The sequence below is a fragment of the Folsomia candida genome, unplaced genomic scaffold, assembly GCF_002217175.1.
Source record: "Folsomia candida strain VU population unplaced genomic scaffold, ASM221717v1 Fcan01_Sc002, whole genome shotgun sequence".
Lineage (NCBI taxonomy): Eukaryota > Metazoa > Arthropoda > Collembola > Entomobryomorpha > Isotomidae > Folsomia > Folsomia candida.
Genome location: NW_019091194.1, coordinates 1,954,585 through 1,973,629, shown reverse-complemented (window position 1 = coordinate 1,973,629; position 19,045 = coordinate 1,954,585). Strand labels below are relative to the sequence as shown.

At 34.5% G+C, this 19,045-nt stretch overlaps 7 protein-coding genes across 13 annotated transcripts; 4 read left to right on the top strand and 3 right to left on the bottom strand.

Annotated features, from left to right (window-relative positions):
- Nucleotides 1-442: 442 nt before the first annotated feature.
- On the bottom strand, nt 443-2,703 carry LOC110844195 (retinaldehyde-binding protein 1). 4 transcript variants are annotated; one of them, XM_035847827.1, is made up of 9 exons: nt 2,582-2,703; nt 2,402-2,514; nt 1,740-1,921; nt 1,555-1,664; nt 1,349-1,499; nt 1,207-1,277; nt 1,016-1,138; nt 815-925; nt 443-750 (listed from the first exon to the last, which is right to left on the bottom strand). In XM_035847827.1, the coding sequence occupies exons 3-9, from the start codon at nt 1,792-1,794 to the stop codon at nt 574-576; spliced, it is 798 nt and encodes a 265-aa protein (XP_035703720.1). In that variant the 5' UTR covers nt 1,795-1,921; nt 2,402-2,514; nt 2,582-2,703; the 3' UTR covers nt 443-573. The 4 variants fall into 4 exon arrangements, with proteins under 4 accessions (XP_035703720.1, XP_021946033.1, XP_035703721.1 ...); XM_022090341.2 differs by having other exon boundaries at nt 2,402-2,656; XM_035847828.1 differs by lacking the exons at nt 2,402-2,514; nt 2,582-2,703 and adding an exon at nt 2,260-2,276.
- A 1,371-nt stretch (nt 2,704-4,074) lies between these two features.
- Nucleotides 4,075-5,852, bottom strand: LOC110844547 (alpha-tocopherol transfer protein-like). Its single transcript, XM_022090770.2, has 8 exons — nt 5,440-5,852; nt 5,277-5,365; nt 5,058-5,208; nt 4,924-4,994; nt 4,740-4,862; nt 4,561-4,671; nt 4,333-4,483; nt 4,075-4,261 (listed from the first exon to the last, which is right to left on the bottom strand). Exons 1-8 carry the CDS (start codon nt 5,501-5,503, stop codon nt 4,233-4,235), a joined length of 789 nt encoding a protein of 262 aa, XP_021946462.1. The 5' UTR covers nt 5,504-5,852; the 3' UTR covers nt 4,075-4,232.
- An 870-nt stretch (nt 5,853-6,722) lies between these two features.
- LOC110844535 lies at nt 6,723-7,890 on the top strand. 2 transcript variants are annotated; one of them, XM_022090757.2, is made up of 3 exons: nt 6,723-7,014; nt 7,164-7,404; nt 7,490-7,890. In XM_022090757.2, the coding sequence occupies exons 1-3, from the start codon at nt 6,937-6,939 to the stop codon at nt 7,738-7,740; spliced, it is 570 nt and encodes a 189-aa protein (XP_021946449.1). In that variant the 5' UTR covers nt 6,723-6,936; the 3' UTR covers nt 7,741-7,890. The 2 variants fall into 2 exon arrangements, with proteins under 2 accessions (XP_021946449.1, XP_021946448.1); XM_022090756.2 differs by having other exon boundaries at nt 6,725-7,101.
- Nucleotides 7,891-8,736: 846 nt separating this feature from the next.
- LOC110844411 (clavesin-1) lies at nt 8,737-11,204 on the top strand. The gene is made up of 10 exons (XM_022090603.2): nt 8,737-9,156; nt 9,230-9,330; nt 9,407-9,557; nt 9,668-9,774; nt 9,850-9,896; nt 10,009-10,051; nt 10,120-10,149; nt 10,558-10,638; nt 10,703-10,739; nt 10,835-11,204. The coding sequence occupies exons 1-10, from the start codon at nt 9,051-9,053 to the stop codon at nt 10,945-10,947; spliced, it is 816 nt and encodes a 271-aa protein (XP_021946295.1). The 5' UTR covers nt 8,737-9,050; the 3' UTR covers nt 10,948-11,204.
- Nucleotides 11,205-12,328: 1,124 nt separating this feature from the next.
- On the top strand, nt 12,329-16,363 carry LOC110844358 (retinaldehyde-binding protein 1). Of its 3 annotated transcripts, none has more exons than XM_022090539.2 (9): nt 12,329-12,474; nt 13,774-13,867; nt 13,942-14,042; nt 15,129-15,166; nt 15,224-15,336; nt 15,414-15,607; nt 15,682-15,761; nt 15,846-15,876; nt 15,950-16,363. In XM_022090539.2, the coding sequence occupies exons 2-9, from the start codon at nt 13,792-13,794 to the stop codon at nt 16,133-16,135; spliced, it is 819 nt and encodes a 272-aa protein (XP_021946231.1). In that variant the 5' UTR covers nt 12,329-12,474; nt 13,774-13,791; the 3' UTR covers nt 16,136-16,363. The 3 variants fall into 3 exon arrangements, with proteins under 3 accessions (XP_021946231.1, XP_021946232.1, XP_021946229.1); XM_022090540.2 differs by lacking the exon at nt 12,329-12,474 and adding an exon at nt 13,270-13,494; XM_022090537.2 differs by lacking the exon at nt 12,329-12,474 and adding an exon at nt 13,270-13,682.
- A 360-nt stretch (nt 16,364-16,723) lies between these two features.
- Nucleotides 16,724-17,761, top strand: LOC110844621. The gene is made up of 2 exons (XM_022090866.2): nt 16,724-16,976; nt 17,055-17,761. Exons 1-2 carry the CDS (start codon nt 16,833-16,835, stop codon nt 17,484-17,486), a joined length of 576 nt encoding a protein of 191 aa, XP_021946558.1. The 5' UTR covers nt 16,724-16,832; the 3' UTR covers nt 17,487-17,761.
- LOC110844620 (methyltransferase-like 26) lies at nt 17,659-19,038 on the bottom strand. Its single transcript, XM_022090865.2, has 4 exons — nt 18,913-19,038; nt 18,491-18,817; nt 18,176-18,420; nt 17,659-18,099 (listed from the first exon to the last, which is right to left on the bottom strand). Exons 1-4 carry the CDS (start codon nt 18,917-18,919, stop codon nt 17,842-17,844), a joined length of 837 nt encoding a protein of 278 aa, XP_021946557.1. The 5' UTR covers nt 18,920-19,038; the 3' UTR covers nt 17,659-17,841.
- Nucleotides 19,039-19,045: the final 7 nt, after the last annotated feature.

Genomic DNA, 19,045 nt, shown 5'->3' with positions numbered 1-19,045 from the left:
GCGCATGTGGGAATTACCCTTTGTACAAACATATTTTCGGCTTTATTAGCACAGCACGTAAGTGAAATAAGCAAATTGCACATACGTATCTCTGCTGATTAAAATATTAATTAATATTTGCAAAAATGCGTATTTGCAATTATTAGAAGGTGCACGGGTACATACAATTACCGTAAATTGCACAACTTTAAAGATATAACGTTTTTATGCGTCATCTAAAATCTGAAGCAGCAAAATATTTGTCATTTCATATGCGTCAATTTTATTATAACGATCAACTATAAAATAATACATAAATCTGCATTAAGCTAATTATTTATTATGCAACATTCGAGAGGGTGGCTTTTAAAAATGTGTATAATCCGATTAGTAAACTCTGCTAAACTAATTCATGTAGTTTATATTGATGCAATTCTCTAAAATGACGACAGAGAAATAAGAATACTTTAACTTGAACACATTTTATTACCAATGAAGTACTGACACGTTATCCATTTACATGTTAATTAAGCATATTATTAAGTATTTACTATTTACAATGTATTGTATTTCATGTAGAGTGATTAAACTGAACTAATTTTTAGAAAATTCTGCAAGTTTCTTAAAGTACGCTTCCTTAGAATACAGTCTTTGAAATAATTCGTCATCTTGAACCTCTTCCCAGGTTTGCCTCCCTCCCAGCGTGGTGGGCAGGACTTCTGGCCGACAAAATTTATGGAATGAGGCGTAATTATCACCGTGAAAGTGGACCTTCACACATAATTTGTGCATCATTAACAGAAGAAATTTCTCATATATTTGAATTACTTGATACCCTTTTCTGTAACTTGTTTGAGAAAAATGGCTTTGCAAACATGCCCAGTTTTTGAAGCCAGTACGGGTCATTTACGTTATGGAGTCCTTTACACATCAAGGGAAACTTTCCCTACGTACATATAAAGCAAACAATACACATTTTTTACACTTAAAAGTATATTTCAAACATGGAAAAATATTATCTCAGTACATGAATTACCTGCAATATACTCAGGATCATGACAACCCTTCCAATGCTAAACTGCTTGAAGTGCCTGATACCTAAGGTTCCTTGATCACTGACGAAAATGACTCCCTTCTTTTGCGTTTCTTCAGACTCCACCTGCATAAATGTCTTGTTTTTAATGTTTAATTTGTTAAATGTGACAATTAATTAATTAAATACTTAACCATTTCTTCGAGAAGCAGAAACATGCCACATATCACTTCGTCGATCGATACTTCGTCCAGGTTCCAAAGTGCTGTGCATTTAAACGACATTTTTAATTGGCCAGTTTGCTCAAATTAATAATTGATCATGATTAAACGTTACAAGTTCTAAATAGAAAGATTTTCCTCCCAAGTTGATCCCTCTCCTTCAACACGACAAACATCCCCGTATCGTAAAGGCCTTTACAATGGCTTGGAGTCAATGTTCGAAACATTTTCGGATTTTTCCTCCTCAACGTGAAGTATTCTTTCAGCTAAAAATTCGAATCTGTCTTAAAACAAGGGTTTTAAATTTCATAACAAATTTACCATGGCGTGGGCTCGTTCACAATCAAATTTTCTGACACGTATGAATCTCAAGAGGAATTTATCATCTTCTATAAACTCCTCCGGAATGTGGCCATGCTTGGAGGTATCTTCTGCAAAAATGAGGAAATTCATGATAAATTTGATATAAATATTCCTAAATAGTTCTCGCACAGGTAGAAATTTACCTTTAACCAGATTTCGGAGACGTTTCAAACTCTTGTCGATCCGATCTTGTTCCATTGAATCTGAATCGTTCTTATTTCGAAATGTTCTTTATACGCAGCCAGCAGGCTTGTCCCGAATAATTTAGCGGCTCGGCAATCGTCCAACTTTTCAGTTTCTTCTGCCTTTAGTTGTACGCTACTAACTGCAAAATCAGTAAAACATTTACTTTTACACATGTATGCACTCTGCTATTTTGCATACAAATAAATCCTATATACCATTCTTCTGGACAACTATAAACCAAAACTATTAACAAACTTATAGCTTATCCTCAATAAAAACTATCACCATTTGGACCTCCAACCTAAATCTAAACTGGCGTCCACTGTTATCACCACGAAAGATAATACTGACTAAAGTCTCTGTAAATGGTTAAAGAAAAACAATGAATATCTTAAAATGTGGGTCAACACTCTGCAATTGACGCACGCTGTTGCACTTCGACTGCACTTTTGCTCTCTTGTTAGCGTTTTGCGTTACCTTTGTTGTTGTTCTTCGCCATCCAACTTCATACTAAGCGAAATGACTGCCAACGACAATTTACCGCAGAATATAGGACTCCTCCACCATTAAGCATTTTCTGTGCATTTTTATTTGATAAGGAAGTAAATTGCTGTCTTACCCAATAATAAATGTTGGTTGGTTGGGTGGTTAGTTGGTAATAATGATCTTGTCTCAGTCTGCCTCTGCTAAACTTATGTATATCCTTATGATCTCTCATGAATTGCGTCAGTTCTGTAAATATTGCAAGTGCAATAATTAAATTGCACTTGAATAATTTTTATGATTTTTTAATGTTTACTGGTCCGTTAAATTGTTTACGATGTGGTCAAAACTGGAATAAAACAATTCTCCAGAAGATAGAACGTCTTTCCTCCATGCGCGATATAGCTAGATTAAATTGTAAGTAATATTTTGCAGTGACTTCTTACATGCTGCGTAATATTTGCATAGGAATATGAAAAAATGCATAAGAACAAGAACGAGGATAAATCAACAGGAAAATTCTTCTTAAATTCGAAGACAGTCTTGGAAGTTGATCCGTTAGACATTCAGATATTTTGTGCATGGGTCAAGAAAAAATGCTTTGAATTATCTAGGTCAGGGATGTATATGTAAATGTAGGTGTGAGAAAATTGATGATGCAGCTCGCCTTGTCTGCTGGACAACTGATAAATAATTGCATTCAGATTAATGAATCAACGAGGACGAAGAATATAATAAACTCATTATTTTTTTACATTAACAAATCATTTTGTACTATCGGCACGTGCATGTCCAGTGTCACAGTCAGTAAACAGAGTGCATGCACAAAAGCATGAAGTTTAATGTACAAAAATATAGGCATATGATTCATAATTTAGGATTAGTGCACTAACGTGTTCCATTATCATATTACCATTTCTTTCAGTTTTTCGTGAATGAATGAAATATAAAATTGTAACAATAAGTTTTCGGCATATTTTAAATCATGGCCTAATTTTAGCAGCATTTGTATGATGATTATTCCGTTTTTTTAGACTAGTTGTGCTTGGAATTCTCATTGTATGAATTAATCTTAAATACGTATACGAAATAAAGGGTTGAAATTCCCTAAATTTATTTGAATCGAAAAAAATTTAATTCACATATCAAAATGTCGAAATTAATATTCCGTGTCGCATGGTTGTAGGCCCTAAGACTGAGCAAAGCAAGCCAAGGGAGCACAATGGTTGGATAGATCACAAATATTCTGTCAAACGACGTCAATATGCAAGTTATCAGTACCACAACTTTAGAATGACGTAAATTAATGACATTTTTCATTATAATTCGTACTACGTAGATTCGATCTGAACCTCCTTTTTCTCCCGTATTTTATCATGGGGCCAATCCAGTTCCTCATCTTTGTGTATTTTTTGTGGTATGAATTTGGTACTTCTAGTTTAGCAGGGTTTGGAGTGGTCATTCTCATGTTGGTCGCGCATTAGTGCACGTATTGCTAAATACGTGTTTTGTCGTCAATTTTAATGCAAATAAGTAAGACATTTAAATAAAACTATGCCTGTATTTATTATGATTTATAAGTACAGATTTTAAGTCAAGGTGCGAATAATAATTTCAGCCAATTAGCCAATTAAGTAATTTTAGAACGTATTGTTTCATAAGTTTTTTCTCTTGATTAAAGTAATTTTACTGTGGAATTGTTTAATTGTGAATTGCTTAATTTTACAAAACTAAAGTTTAAAAACCTAATGTTATCTCACTCGCATGTTGAAATTGATTCATGTAAATTTAAGAAAAGTACACATTTTATCGATTTTCAATTAAATTTTATTTATTGAACTGACCCAATCAAATAAAAAATATAATCTTGACACAATATTGAACCTAAATAATTATTATAAATGTTCTCACTTATCAATTTGGCATTAATTCCTCTGAAACGTAAAGTCCATATATGTAAATCAACGTCAACCTCTGTATCCGTACCGCAGCAAGTCTGCAATATGATAAACACGATAAATTTCCTAATCAGACGAGGAAAAAACTTCAAATTTATTTTCCACCAACCTCGATAATAGTCATCCTTATCGAAAAGTCTATTCATGAAGTCGGAATCTACTGCCTCATTCTCGTTAAGATGACCTCCAACACTTGTCGGAAGGATTTCTGGAGGCATAAATTCCTGCATTTTGGAAGTATTTCTTCCATGAAGGATAATCTGGAGAAAAACAAATACAAATTTTCGAAATAGAAATGATTGTTAAAAAACTCAAAAATAAAGTATGTAATCCGCACCCGACTTAGGAACTTTTTGGATAAAAACGGTTGCGAAATAGCTAAAAGGACGTTATGAATGTATGGCTGATTGATGACATGGATTGTCTTAAATTTGGCTGGAAATGCGCCCTGCGGATGATAAGACACCTCAAGTAACCATTTAAAATTTTAAACAATGCAAATTATAGAAAAATCACCTGAAGGACTGCAATGAATTTTTTAATCTGTCGCATATTAAATTGCCGAGCATGCGATAATCCGAGATGACTTAAATCATGAATCATCACGGTTCCATTTTCTTGTGTTCGTGGGGATAAAATCTAATCATAAGAAATACGGATAAGATATATACGATAAGCCTTAAATTTAAGATAAGGTTACCATTTCCTCTCCGAGAAGTAGAGACGTGAGGAAAACTTCGTTCACCGTGTATTTCGAAACATCCCAGATATCTGGAAATTTAAAATTTTATTTATTCGTACAGAAATCCATGTAAATTTTTCGAGTATGTATACCTGTTTTGAACAACAAAATCTTTCGTCCGTACGGATCTCGATGTTTGAGCACCATGAAAATACCCGAATTTAACGTGGCTTTTAATCTGGTCGGGTAGAAATCGGCGAAATCTTCTCGATACAGGGTTCGAATTTCATAGTAGCGTTTTAACTGTGGAAATTTTAAAACAAAATCGTCTCGTAACATATTTTTAAAAAATCCTAATTTGTCTTAATCACCGTTTGAAAAGCGGATTCCACATCGTATTTCCTCGCCCTAATAAACTTGACTAGAAACTCTTTGTCCAGAGGACAATCCAACATCGGATCTAAAAAAACAGGTTTCTTTACAAAATCCGTTACAAATTATTATTAAATTAAATTACTCTGACGTCGTACATACCTCGTCTCACCAACTCCTTCAACTGTACTACGCTCTCCTCCAGATTTTTGTCACTTAATTTCATTATGAAGATGTGCAGCACAGATATATATTTACACCTTTAATTATCACGCAGTTAACACCCACTCACTATTTACAAAATGCTATTTATTTTCTTTCAAATTTTAATACGAACAAAACTGACTGTTGCATATGCAATTTCGCTAATCGTTACTATACTATTCTTTACTTGGGAGAGACAAATCTTGTAAAATTTCAAAGTCCACCTGGCCGTTCGTAGATATAAGTATTTTTGGGGAAAGGGACAGTAGACAGGAAGGCATACAAAAGATAATAAAGGCTGCACAGCATTTAAAAATTACAGTAAAAATAAGACAAGCAGATGCGCCTAAGCAATGAACATAAGCATCGTTGCAGCATTTATTAAATGTGGCTCACCAACCAACCAACTGCATGGCATCATGCATTCGAAAATTGTTGGCTTTACCATTTCATGTTGTATTTACTTCCTAATAAATAGGCGGCGGTAAGTGCATGCACATTTCAATTGGCAAGAAGGTAAGGTGACCAACCAACAGTTTTTTCTTATGTATCCTTCGCCGCGTGGAAAAGTAGGTCTCTCTTGCCCTCGTTTCCGTCCGTTCTAAAGTGTACATACTTTGGTTTACATGCTGTATTTTAGAAAGAATAACAGCACTAACTAACTGTGGGTTAAATGGTACACACAACAATGTGATAGGAGGACAAGGTAACAATTCGATGGTGGTTGTAGTAGCAACTATGTATGTACATTAAAGAAGAATAATAACGCTCTCTCTTTTATTTATTCATTCAATAATGTTGCAGGCGAGGTGTGATCTCGTTTTGTGTGCGACTCTCGATTAAGGAAAATGCATAAGTGCATCACGATCACGGTATTGCAAATTGCTTAAGTAGGCACTAAAATTTGTGATGACGAGAAACATTGAAAAAGTGCAATATGCCGCTGTTTATGTAGGTACATACATTGGAGGACTTTACCTTAATTGCTTAATTAATTAGTTGTGGGGTCATGATCATGACCACTTTATTTTACCCAATGTCCAGCTTTTTTTGACATCAACTTCCAGCCATTGAGCAGTATCGACATCCTGTTTGCTTACCAGAATTTATCCAATTTAAAAGGACAAAGAACTCACGCCTCCTTATTTAGATAGATAACCACCATATTTGGGTGTGACTATAAAAAAGTCGCTTCAGGGCATTTATTATTATTTTGTGGTCGACGCAGCGTCTTCAATATGAACCACAATAAGATGATCTCTCTCTCTTTCTGCACGTGTGTGGGTGTTCGACCCGACCGGTGAAAGAGACGTTTTGACTCGTTGTTACGTTTCTATTCCCATTTTTAACATTTAGTTAACATCTGTCGTCGACGTATTGTTTAATTCTTGACAAATAATTGTATTAAAAGATCTCGTGTCACGGTTTAAATTAGGATTTATGTAGTAGAAAGAAATGTACTCATTTAATCAATTGTTAGTTCTGGTGGTCACAACGCTGACAGCGTTTAACTCGACCTCGTACATACTTCAGGTGAAGGGGTTAGAAATTGAAACCGTTTTTGAACAAGATTGTATCGATCCGCATCCAAATGTTGCAAGGAATTTGGACTATGCTTGGGTACTAATATTGGAACTAATTAAGGTCAATTAGTTAATTGGTGTTTATGTAATTAATTGCAGATGCATTCCATCCCACGATGGTACATTCCCCTCCAGAGCAAGCTAAACATGTACAGATATTCCGAAACCCTGCTAAAAACCCGGGTGGCCAACATTACCCAGGATCAGATCGACAGTTCCTGCCTCTCTTTCAAGTTTGATAATCCCCCAGTACTTTACGGTTTTGGGGACAAAATGGTTGGCTACACGACTACGAACGTGATTGAGAACTCGTACGGATTTAATACCAGGTGGGAAGGAGGTGAGTGAAAAAAAATTGGGTCCAAATTTCGCGAAATTTTCCGCAATTTTGTGCAATTTTGAAAAATAAAATGAAAATTCCTCAGACACGAGGGGACGCCATTACCTCACCCTGCGAGATAACAAGTCATTCGTCTTCTTCACGACGTGTTGGACGGATGGGAAAGCATCCTGGTCGGTTATTTCGACGGTGGAGGATTTGGGCGAGGAAACAAAGTCGCAAATATTCGAACACGCGAAATCGTTAGGATTTAAAGAAGATCTTTTCCTGGAGCAGGGTTATGCATCCTGTCCAAAAATTGGTGATGCTGACGAGTTGAGGAAAAATGAGCTTTGATGTACCAATAACATTACTCTTCCTTTAAGAAATCTACATAAATACCTGGAGAAAAATAGTCATTTCATTAACAAATACCATTATATTTTACATATATTATTTAACAAGGAAAATAAATTAATATACGAAAACCCTTCATTAGTTCGCAAATTCGCAATATGATGTTTCTTAATTTTCTATGTATGCAAAATTGTACTAAAATTGGAGTCCATGTAAATATGTATTGAACCGATTCACGTATTTTTCATTCAACACGTTCTGAAGTCATGGTGGAAAATTTATTAAGAGCATTGCAACATTTTTATCCAACCTGTACCACAAAAACAAAGTCTTGTCAATCCAGTCCTATCTGAATATCTAATTAAACATCAAAACATCTCCCCGTAATTTTTATCTATCATTGAATTGATCACAATAAAAATCGTATTGGGTTGGGTCATGAAATATCTAACTACCTACCTATGATCCAATTTATAAATACCATTCAAAAATTAGAATGCACATAAATATGCACGTGGAAGTACTAAAACAATACTTGACAGCAATTTCCCCTTCATGAAGAAAAAACTTGTAGATACAAAATATAATTCTTTCCCTCATAAAAAAAACTTGTAAGATTGAGACGGAATAAATCCCACATATTTATTTGGTCGATTACATTATGGAATTACATTGAAATTACATATTATCGTTATTACATACATGCACAGGTTACTTCGTGAGATAGCCAAGCCAGGTTAATTGGAATCTCCTCATTTTCTTCATCCCCCAAACACGCAAAATGCAACATGAACTGATATCGGCCACCTCTTTCTTATTGGGTATCGTTCTTTGTTTTCTGATCCTCAGCACAAACAATATGTAAAAACACACGTAACAATGCCGTAATAATGAAGCTCTGCGTGCCCTGTGGTAGGTAACGTGTTATGTTGCTTGTAGCTGGTTGATTTGATGGTACTATTGGTGAATTATACGTAAGAATTGAATTTTTTTGGGGTAATCTTGTCTCACTAAAACTTGCAAGTAGTTATTCTTCACCATTCGCCATTTACTTTACTTTGCTTTACTTGACTTCATTCCACTTTTGGGAAGTGTCGAGGTTACGAAATAATTTGTAAAATACTAATAATAATGGTAGCAAGTGAGTGCTGCTAGTTTGATATAATTTCAACGACATTGTTGTGGGGCACGGCATCTTGAACGAATGGGTCGACGGGGTTAAAACCTCTCAATTTTTGTAAAACGTGAAAAATTCGGGTGTAATTTTCAGTGAAGTTTACGATAAATAACTTGACATTGGAGGCATAAAAATGACACCGGATAAAAAATTGGTGAACATAAAAGATGTCGATACATCCGAGGAGGATTTGGATTTTGAAACCCAGTGTCTGGTCCAATTAAAGAATACGATTAAACGTAAACAAAATATAAATCAGATTTATGGTCAAGGTTTAAAGATTTAAATTTAAATTTGCTCCAATTATTACAGGATCTAATGACCCCCTCCTCCTCACCGTACTGGACAATGACGCATTCTTAAATGCATTCCTGGTGGGAAGAAAATTTAATGTGTGTCGAACGTTTGAAACGGTAAGCTACTAAAATAAGAGGATATTTTAAGAGTGACAGAATTTTCTAATTTATGTATGTATATTTGATTCCACAGGTAAAAGGATACTTGATAACGAAACATGTAAAACAGACCAAAATATTTAGGATGAAACCGCACAGTGTACGGCACGTTTTGGAGAGTGGATTCATCGGACTATTAAAAAATCGGGATCATCTCGGACGTGTGATTGGATTTGTGAGATGCAGTATGTAAAAATTTTTGAATTTTTGAAATTCTTCAATTTTTTAACGATTTAAAAATTTTGTAATTATGTACAAATGTCAATTAATTATTTTATTATTCTTCACGTTATAGCAAAGCTAGACCTGAAAACAATGGAATGCGCCGACATCGCCAGAGCTGTCATACTTTTAGGTGAATCTCTCTGGGAAAATGTCGACGATATGATGAGAAACGGGCAGGTAGGATTTCGAGGCCGGTTATATATTTCTAGTCAAATGGACAATTTATTAACAACTAGGTTGGAATTCTTTTAGGTTGGCATTTTGGATTATTCCGGTTACAACTTCTCGGTCATGACGAGGTATGCATTCATTTTTATGTTTTTATACATTTCTTTCGAAAGTGGATTAAAAATTCGAAAAAAGTTAGTCAACAAATAAATGAATTTAAAATTCCGATTTTTATTCATTCAGATACTCATTCAGTGATAAGCTTACTTTCCTAAACATTTTTTTGGTAAGATCTCTTCAATCGCTGCATCTTTATAATATATAATGAATGTCATATTTTGACTATTTATATAGCACAATTATCCCATGATGATAAAAAACGTGGTAAGGCATTAGCACTAATATTCTACTTGCAACTTATAATAGAGGTCTTCCAGTGTATACTCTCAGAGATTTTGACCAAATTAGTGTCAATCGATGACAAATTTAATTCATTTGAAGTTTCCCAAAGACACTAGCTGCTAATGCACAGATTTGATAATTATATTCCATCCAAAGAGGAAAAACACACCGGGAACTGTGCAGATCAGATTTTACACTTACCTGATTTACGTTGAGTTGTTTCCTCTTTAGATGCAAATAACTTCTGATTGGCAGATAATATCTTTGACAAATCTCATATTAATTAAATTTATGATCCATTGACACTAGTTTGGTCACAATCTGAGACGCAGGGAGACCTCCATTGTGAGTCACAGATATAACTAAATATAATTATGTACGTTATCGCAGCATGGCATAAATAACCCTCGCATCGTTCAATACGCATTGTCCCTCCTGAGGCCCTTCATCCCCAAAAAGATTAAAGACCGAGTAAGCAATTTTTTGATAATAAATTTTTATTAGATTTTTGACCTACATAGCATAATATTTTTAGTTTCTGATGCATGGGAGCAACTATTCCGGCCTGCATGGTAAGAGATATATTTTTTATGTACAATTAACCTTTATGAAAGTAAAAACAAAAAAAAAACATTATTAATTAACGTGTTGGTATAAAATCATCTAGAACACATTTCTCCCAAAATTTTGCCTACCTGGTTGGGTGGAGAGTTATCGGATGAAGACGCCATTGATACCAAACTTATCCAGAGGATTATAACTCAGGATGATGGAAGTTGATGATTTAATTCTAACATAAAGCGAAATGCTCAAGTGATAATCAACAAATTTTAATATTTCTAAGAAAAGTGAGAAGATGGTAAAATACGCTGCTGGTCATTATTTGTGCCCTGCCTCCTGAATCTGTAGACAGATTGTAACTGAGATATAACTGTTCCTACTTAACGTACTTATAAATAGAATGATTAGTGTATGTAAAGTATTAAGCTAAATAAATATCCTGACAAAGATGAGTAACATCTTTTCGGAACATTGAACTATGCAAATATTTGATTTGACGTTCTTACATACAAATATCTCAAATTTTCAATTACATCGTCATCAAAATTCCTAGTTTTCTCCGCATGCAAAAATAAGGAACTTTGACGTCCATTGTGAAATTCCCAAAATAATATTATCACTATTTGATTTTTAAATTATTCTGCATACATTTACAATTAGGAATTACTTTATTAAACCCGGTAAAAAAATATAAAATAAGAAATTTCATGATAATTGTAAATTTGTGATAATTTAAATCATAAGAACTTATCTGGTTCCTACACATACACGGTTACATGTCACTTATTGCATAATGCATTTTGTATACAAAATTATTCCCGAACGCATTTAGCCGAAGCATTTAACCATTTAACCACAAAATTCCTGTAACTGAGAATCATCTCTTCTCACTATCAGATTGTGTTTTACTTCCACTCACATAACATGCCAAACAATGCATATGCAGGTGACGCACACACCTACACGACGTAGAAGAATGTATCCAAGAATTTATTAGTGACATTTAATAGGTCAACACAATAAGGACCCAAACTCAGAGATGCTTACGTGACTTAAGGAATTGCAGGATCATGCTGTATGTAGCACAATTTTATTTTATATGCATATTGTAACAAATTATGACATAATAACATTGAGACGAGATGAAGTTTAAGGGATCCAAACGCACGTCAACATGCCAAACCTAATCAAGGGCAGTTTTTGGTCACTTATTGACATCAAATTACCCAATTCATCTGCATACTCTGATTGTCCACGTGATAAAATGAAGGTACACAATTCTCCATCTCATACATACCGATATTTGAGTTTGGTCACAAATTGCATGGCATATATTTCTCATGCATTTTTATTCCCGATTAATCAATACTTTACGTATGACAATCAGTAAATTGTCCCAGTTCTTATCTACAATTTACGATTTTGATAAGTAAGTTATGCATCAAACCTCTCAAAACTGTGGTTCAACCATACGATAAGAAATTTATCCTCGCAAATGCCTATTGAGGTAGGATGCACTATCATAAAAAATCTGAACATGATTATCTCCATAAGTAATCACAGCTTCCTAGTTAGCGAACATTATACAAACAGATTTTTATGATTGCATTAAAGTCCAAGTTCACAGCTCACCTTATAACATACATAATTGCGAATTGCTTTAATTTACACATTATTTCACCTCATACATTTTTTCATCAGGAAGAAATCTACCCAGGAAATTTTGGAAATTTTACATTACACCAGGTAAACGGACAATTTATTCCCATTAAAACCTCATTAAGATAAATGTTGCAAAGCTCTTAAATATTTACAAATTATTTAGTAACCCACCCACCCATTTAAAAAGTCGTCACCTCATTTATGAAACGTGCCCCAAAGTATAAACTGTATCTTAAAAATCACTCATCATAATTTAAACCAGATTTCATCATCGCCACGTAAAGCCAACAATTTTTTACCCATCCTTTTCCTCCTTGCCAAATAATAACTAAGTTTCCAATCTTCTCCCTCATTCAACCGTTCAAACGAGTATTACATACACAAATTATGTATAATATAAATGTTGTGAAGTTGGATTGTCTTCGAATTTGAATAGCGTTTCAGCACACATAGTTATGCGGTAAGCTAGATAATTAGGCGTCACGACACGAAAGCATTACTTTTTTGGTTCCCACCACTAAATGAAATCCACGTCCATCGCAGCATAACATATTAAGAATAATAATATTTTAGAAAAAAAAACTGCAGTTTAAGAATTTTTGCTCATTTATGAAATAAAGTAAGTGAGGCTAGTAGTGAAGCTAATTTCTGATGAACATACATTACGTGGTCTTACACGTTAGTAAAGTGTGTGTGCCCAGTCAGCCAAAGTTGTAATACACGCGTGAGCTTGTAGACGCTACCGTTTGCTTTGTTTTAGCAAATATTCATCTAATGCCAATTATCTATGTGCGAGGTGTAGAAAAAGCGAGCCTAATACGAGATGTTATAACCTCTTGGAGTCATAATTGGATGGAGAACGACTTATTAACCGTGGTCATTTCAAAGTCAGTGTCAGTTTTGTTGGTGTGCTGGTGAAGATAACAAAGGAAAATAATTTTCGGAAATTTTGCTAAAATATTTTGCTCATTGGCAAAAATTGAATCGCCAAATACCTTAGAGTGTGCAATATTTTTCGGTAAATTGTTGCCCTACCATAAAATTAGATACATATCACACACGTTCTACAAATACTGCAGGACCAGTCTCGTTCTGGCAATGAAAGTGAGTTTTTTTAATGGGTGGGTGGTGAACTGTTGATATTTTTGTGGAGTTGCATTTCTGTAAACGTATAAAGGTTATAAGTTATAACTTATAACTGGTCCATCTAGGCTGGAGTTTGACTAGTCAAACTTGATCTTCAGAGGTTGCTAGCTTTTTATCTGTGTATCTTCGTTCCATTGAGAACACAGGTATTTTTTGTGTCTAAAACAAAAATGAGAAGACGTCTGGAATTTAAGTTTTAAGTTTTCAATGTTGTTAAAAGTTTGAAATTTTAAATAGTGGTAAAAATATTGAAAAATGGACGCTACGCCTAAAACCATTAATATGGAGGAGTTGGACAAATGCCTCGTAGAATTGAAAGAACTTATACGAGGTAAGATATTCTTCAGAAATTTATTCCAAGATTAACGATACTTTTTTAAACTTGTCAAAATTTCCATTTTACAGATTCAGAAGATAAATACCTCAATGCATTCATAAACGAGGACGAGTATTTAAAAACGTTCATAGTCGGGAGGAAGTTTAATGTGCAAAATGCGTTTGACACTGTAAGTTTTATGTTAATAAGTCTACTTTAATGATACATTTTGTAGTTATGTTTTTAAAGTCGGGACACATCGAACACTAGATTTCAACCATTAATTAAATGTAAACTACGTATACAATATTCTACCCCCGAATTGAGCCATTAAAATTCAAACAATTCAATTTTACTGCCCATCAACCTAAACCTAGCCTGTAAGTAAATTAACTACCCCATAACAAGCGTGGGACCTTGATTTCATAAAATGAGACAAAAAACATCAAATCATTTTTCGTATTGTTTCGCAATAATTAATGATTTAATGTCATTACTCAAAACAATGTGCCTGAAATCTCATGTGTAATGTTCATGCAAAACAACTTTGACCCGTCGAAGTCAAATCTTTGTCAGTATTAGTATTCCCTTGAACACTGACAAATCTTTCATTTCCGGCCATTTACATATTCACGAGCAAAGTTACAATTTACCTAAATCGTAAATCAATACCGTACAAATTCTTCTCGTGGTAATTTGTTGGCCACAAAGCAAGGTCAACAATGCGAGATATTGAAGGTGCACTACCAAACCAACCACAATGTGCAAAAAAATCGCATATTTTCTGGAGTGGAGACGACGAATAGTTCACTCACTTAATGCTGAATTTGATTGTTGATCACAATAAAGTATAATGTACCTTCTCATCATCTTTTCCATCCAACCATTGTGTTTTACAACTCAAAATTTTTAGCAAAATCTTCCCCAAGATCTTTCCATGTGCCTGATTTTTATGCTGCTCACCATTTCCTTTTCATGATTTTATGGTTGAACTTCTTCCCTGCTTTTTTTAATTGGGTGGTCAATTACAGACATTTTTTATAAATATTCTTGTTCAGCGTTTAACGCTCCAATCACCTTAATTATATAGTTAGTTACATATAAAGAATATGTGTGCGTATATACGTATATTTTTACCTGATAATGGTGGGTTTTTGGGAATGAATTGACTTTATATAATGCATAATCTACCAACTTCTTGAAGGTCACGACTTAAGTATTTATGAAATTTTCCATTTTTAACTCATTCACGACATTTTTCTTCCTCTCGTTCCAGGCGAAGAGTTTCATGGCAGCAAAGCATGGAAAATACCGGTAAGTGGAGTGTTTAAACTAATTATAATTGTGGAGTAATTATGAAATTTTTTTCAGTAATGTTTTCGAAATGTCGCCTCAATCTGTAAGTCACGTAATCGAGAGTGGATTTTTTGGGACGTTAAAACACCGAGATGACAAAGGAAGACTGATCGGCTTTATGAGAATTCGTAGGTTTTTAACAATAAATTTTCATGAAAATTGTGAAAATCTAGTTTTAACAGATTGGATTTTGTATAATCATTAGCAAAACTTGACATAAAGCGGATGGAATTTGACGAAATTTTACGAACGGCGATTCTCATGGTGGAAAACTACTGGTACGAGCATGAGACGATAGATAAGGGTCAAGTGTTTATTATCGACTACAGTGGCTACAATTTTTCAATCTTTACGAGATACAGTTTCAACCAAAAGTTAAGTTTTGCGCAGCTATTTCTCGTAAGTACTGAATAATTATAAATAAAATTAAGAAATTATTCTATGGGTGATAAGTATGTTATCGGTAAATATAGAACAACTACCCCACCAAGATTAAGGAGGTTCACATTTACAATAACCCGAAGCTTGTCGGAATAACATATTCCTTGATCAGGTAATGTGCCAAAGTTTTGATAAGCACTTATCTATGATAAAATAAATCAAAGATTACTAAATATTTGCATATGTATTTTATCAGGCCCTTCCTTCCTGAAAAATTACGCAAAAGGGTGAGTATTATTAATCACGTAATTAACTAATTAAGCAATTAATTAGCAATCTATTTATTGTATTCTTCTTCAGATATTTTTACATGGCCACAACCAAGAAAATTTACTTAATCACTTTTCTCCCGACATTCTCCCGAAATGGATGAGTGGCAATTTATCGGATAAGGAAGCAATTGATTACACTGTGTCGGAAAATGCACTTAATGGTGGTGTGGAATTTTACGATGATAATAATGCCTCTGCCCTTAAGCAGGGATAACAACTTGTTATTATTAAACAGTCAATATGCAAAAGTTACACATACGCACATACATAAGTAAGCAAGTAAACCGGTGTAAATTAAAGTCTGCTCAAGTTATTATTTACCATATATGTATTCACGTTTTAAAAATACCTGTGATGCAAGCACGTAATTTAAACAAATAGATATGTAATAAAGTTTTCAACTAGTATCTAGTCTAATAATAAATTACGGTGTAAAATTCCATGCAAATTGCATCGATGTATGTACAAATGTATGTACATACTTATTCGTCTACGATGAAATACAGTGATATACGTACTATCAAACTGACAACTATTCTGCATACCCATTTACCAAGAAATCTAAATATGTACATCATCGTGTGACTGGATTTGGTGTGACAATATATATTTCTCAGGACCATAGGCAATCTAATCTTATGAATTAACATAGTTGACCTGCTGTAGGTTTATGTTTTACTTTTTTACATACACCAAACAACATCGCATCAAATGCATATAATATGTATGTAAATACATTTAAGAAGAAGCAGTTTATTTATGTATGCACAAATACAACCAACTTGTCAACCTTGCCACTCATGTATTTCCTTGTGTCAGTCCAGTTTCATCTATTTAGGTGGAAGCAGCAATTATACATAACTAACTTTAAGTAACTTTTAATAATACACAGTCTAACAATCCCCAGAAGAATGGGATTTTCTTATAAAAACATTTGCATTCAATTACTCCCCGTTTTAAGAACTGCTTACGAGGCGAAATTACTCTTGGTCAAGTGGAGACATGGTCCTTATAAAGATCGCTATACTGGAATGATGAAAATCACGCACTATGAGGTACGCAAGTGCTTATCTTTTATTTTCACATTAATTAAATATGTTAAGCTAATTTGTGACAATTTTAATGGTATCCAGGCTGATTATCCCCCCACGAAAAAAATTCTGGCTGATATTGCAAAAGATCTCGTCCCTGCAAAATCCAACATAACCCTCAATTCACTTGATCTTGTGGCTCTCCTGTCCTTTCCGGACCCTCCTGCGTACGACGAATACGTGTTTTTGGGCGACGTTAATGCAGTCAGTTATTACGATTCCAAAGAAGCTGGGTTTCCTGGTCTTGTGGGGGACAATCGTTGCATCTGGTGTGACCTAAAAAATATCCCATACGCACAAATGCCTGCCGATGACGCCTTGTGGTATCCAAAAGTTCTGCAAGATCCTCCAACAAAAGTTATCGGAAATTTTCGATTCAGGGGACCACAAATGCGACACTTGGATAGGTACGTAATGAGTGAAATTGCAGAGCTCAGATGGGTTGGTGATGGCACTGGTTTCTTTTCTCGGTAATTTAAATATTTATTAATTTGTTCAATACGAAATTTTGCATGACAAAATACTGTATTTTTTATATTATGATTATCTTCAAGTTTTAAACTTGTTCCTTCATGTAATTGTCAAACTACTTAATCATTTAATAATGTTATGCTAATATATGTATATTTAATTAAGTGGACTAATATTTTAATCATGTTTTTTTTCATTCTTGATTCAAAAATACGCAATTTTTTTTTTTTAATTTAAGTACCTAATTCGAACTAATAAATGAATTGTGCAATCAACTATTCGATTCGTCACCACCGGAATGTCTTAATCGTTAACTCATTAATTAACTACTAAACTACTCCAAAAAATAACTAAGATTTCATTCCTTTATCCATACAAGTGTCTTATTGTTAGCCGGCATGTCAAATCTTTTCAGTAATTTCAGTCCATGTTCAGCCGAAAGGTTGACCAAATCTTCGATATCTCGTACCCCCCACTGCGGGTTTTGGGCACGCAGACTCTCATCAAAGGCCACATTGCTGTCTGGAGTTAAAAGACCACACTCTGCATAAGGTCCATATGTGATGAGAAGACCGGTTTTCTTTAACAGTTTCCCAGCAGCGTTGAACAGTCCGACCTGTGAAATTAAGCAGAATTTTGTCATTATGTTAATGGAACTAATCTAATAATAAATAACAGATAGGAATATTCACCGTAGTTTCGAAGGGGCTGATATGGATCATATTCGCATTGTAGATCAAATCAAACTCCGTCGACTTTACACCCTCTGGCCAATCTTCCATAGCCGAGGTGATATCGATGAACACTGCTTCTTGAACATTAGTCAGTCCTTCAGCCTCTACATAAGCCGTAATAGATCCAAAGTAACGCTTATCGACATCGCTCGGTGTCCAATTTATGGAAGGAAATTTTTTGGCAAAATACGAGACGTGTTGTCCTACAATATAAAAGAGAATCTACGTTAAACTTTTTCCAGCACACGTATTCTCCACTTTATCAAGGCTTACCCGTCCCCGACGCGATCTCCAGCGCTTTCAGTTCACCGCCCGAGCTACATTTCTCTGCTAATACTTCTTTAAGTACGTTATAAATTGGCTCCTTGTTCCTATCCGCGGCTGGTGCAGAGATCATCTTGTTGACGGCCTCCTTCGCGATCGTAGTCAAGTTTTTTTCGTAATTCGACGACAGTTTAGGACCGACAATTAGACGACTAGGGCTATTATTAAAGTGATGGAGAAAATTATGGGAACAGAGTGCAGAAGAACTGAAGAACTTAGTATTATTAAACGTAGTCAACAAGACTACTCGAACTGACTGCACTTTTATAGTGTGACCTGTAACACCCAAATTATTACATTAATCAATAATTACTCTAATTAATTAAATAGGTTATCAATAAATATGTAAATATTATTTTGATAAAACTTACTAATCATGTGGGAGTAAACAGAAAATAACCCTTGACGTGGAAAGTTCAACTGGCGCGCGGGGCTGGGCAATTTGAGATGCAAACTTCGTATTTGGAACTTGTCAGTTCCTGTTTGAACTCGCCCTAAATAAGT

Coding starts and splice junctions, on each gene's coding strand:
- LOC110844195 (XM_035847827.1), bottom strand. CDS start 1,794: ATGGAACAAGATCGGATCGACAAGAGTTTGAAACGTCTCCGAAATCTG. Junction 1,500..1,554: donor GTGAACGAGCCCACGCCATG/GTAAATTTGTTA, acceptor TCGAATTTTTAG/CTGAAAGAATACTTCACGTT. Junction 926..1,015: donor TGATCCTGAGTATATTGCAG/GTAATTCATGTA, acceptor ATATGTACGTAG/GGAAAGTTTCCCTTGATGTG.
- LOC110844547 (XM_022090770.2), bottom strand. CDS start 5,503: ATGAAATTAAGTGACAAAAATCTGGAGGAGAGCGTAGTACAGTTGAAG. Junction 4,995..5,057: donor GATTTTGTTGTTCAAAACAG/GTATACATACTC, acceptor TTAAATTTCCAG/ATATCTGGGATGTTTCGAAA. Junction 4,863..4,923: donor TACTTCTCGGAGAGGAAATG/GTAACCTTATCT, acceptor TCTTATGATTAG/ATTTTATCCCCACGAACACA.
- LOC110844535 (XM_022090756.2), top strand. CDS start 6,937: ATGTACTCATTTAATCAATTGTTAGTTCTGGTGGTCACAACGCTGACA. Junction 7,102..7,163: donor GGAATTTGGACTATGCTTGG/GTACTAATATTG, acceptor AATTAATTGCAG/ATGCATTCCATCCCACGATG. Junction 7,405..7,489: donor TAATACCAGGTGGGAAGGAG/GTGAGTGAAAAA, acceptor AAAATTCCTCAG/ACACGAGGGGACGCCATTAC.
- LOC110844411 (XM_022090603.2), top strand. CDS start 9,051: ATGACACCGGATAAAAAATTGGTGAACATAAAAGATGTCGATACATCC. Junction 9,331..9,406: donor TGTGTCGAACGTTTGAAACG/GTAAGCTACTAA, acceptor TTGATTCCACAG/GTAAAAGGATACTTGATAAC. Junction 9,775..9,849: donor ATATGATGAGAAACGGGCAG/GTAGGATTTCGA, acceptor GAATTCTTTTAG/GTTGGCATTTTGGATTATTC.
- LOC110844358 (XM_022090539.2), top strand. CDS start 13,792: ATGGACGCTACGCCTAAAACCATTAATATGGAGGAGTTGGACAAATGC. Junction 14,043..15,128: donor TGCAAAATGCGTTTGACACT/GTAAGTTTTATG, acceptor CTCTCGTTCCAG/GCGAAGAGTTTCATGGCAGC. Junction 15,337..15,413: donor GATCGGCTTTATGAGAATTC/GTAGGTTTTTAA, acceptor TATAATCATTAG/CAAAACTTGACATAAAGCGG.
- LOC110844621 (XM_022090866.2), top strand. CDS start 16,833: ATGGGATTTTCTTATAAAAACATTTGCATTCAATTACTCCCCGTTTTA. Junction 16,977..17,054: donor TGAAAATCACGCACTATGAG/GTACGCAAGTGC, acceptor AATGGTATCCAG/GCTGATTATCCCCCCACGAA.
- LOC110844620 (XM_022090865.2), bottom strand. Junction 18,421..18,490: donor GGAGATCGCGTCGGGGACGG/GTAAGCCTTGAT, acceptor TTTATATTGTAG/GACAACACGTCTCGTATTTT. Junction 18,100..18,175: donor TCAGCCCCTTCGAAACTACG/GTGAATATTCCT, acceptor TTAATTTCACAG/GTCGGACTGTTCAACGCTGC.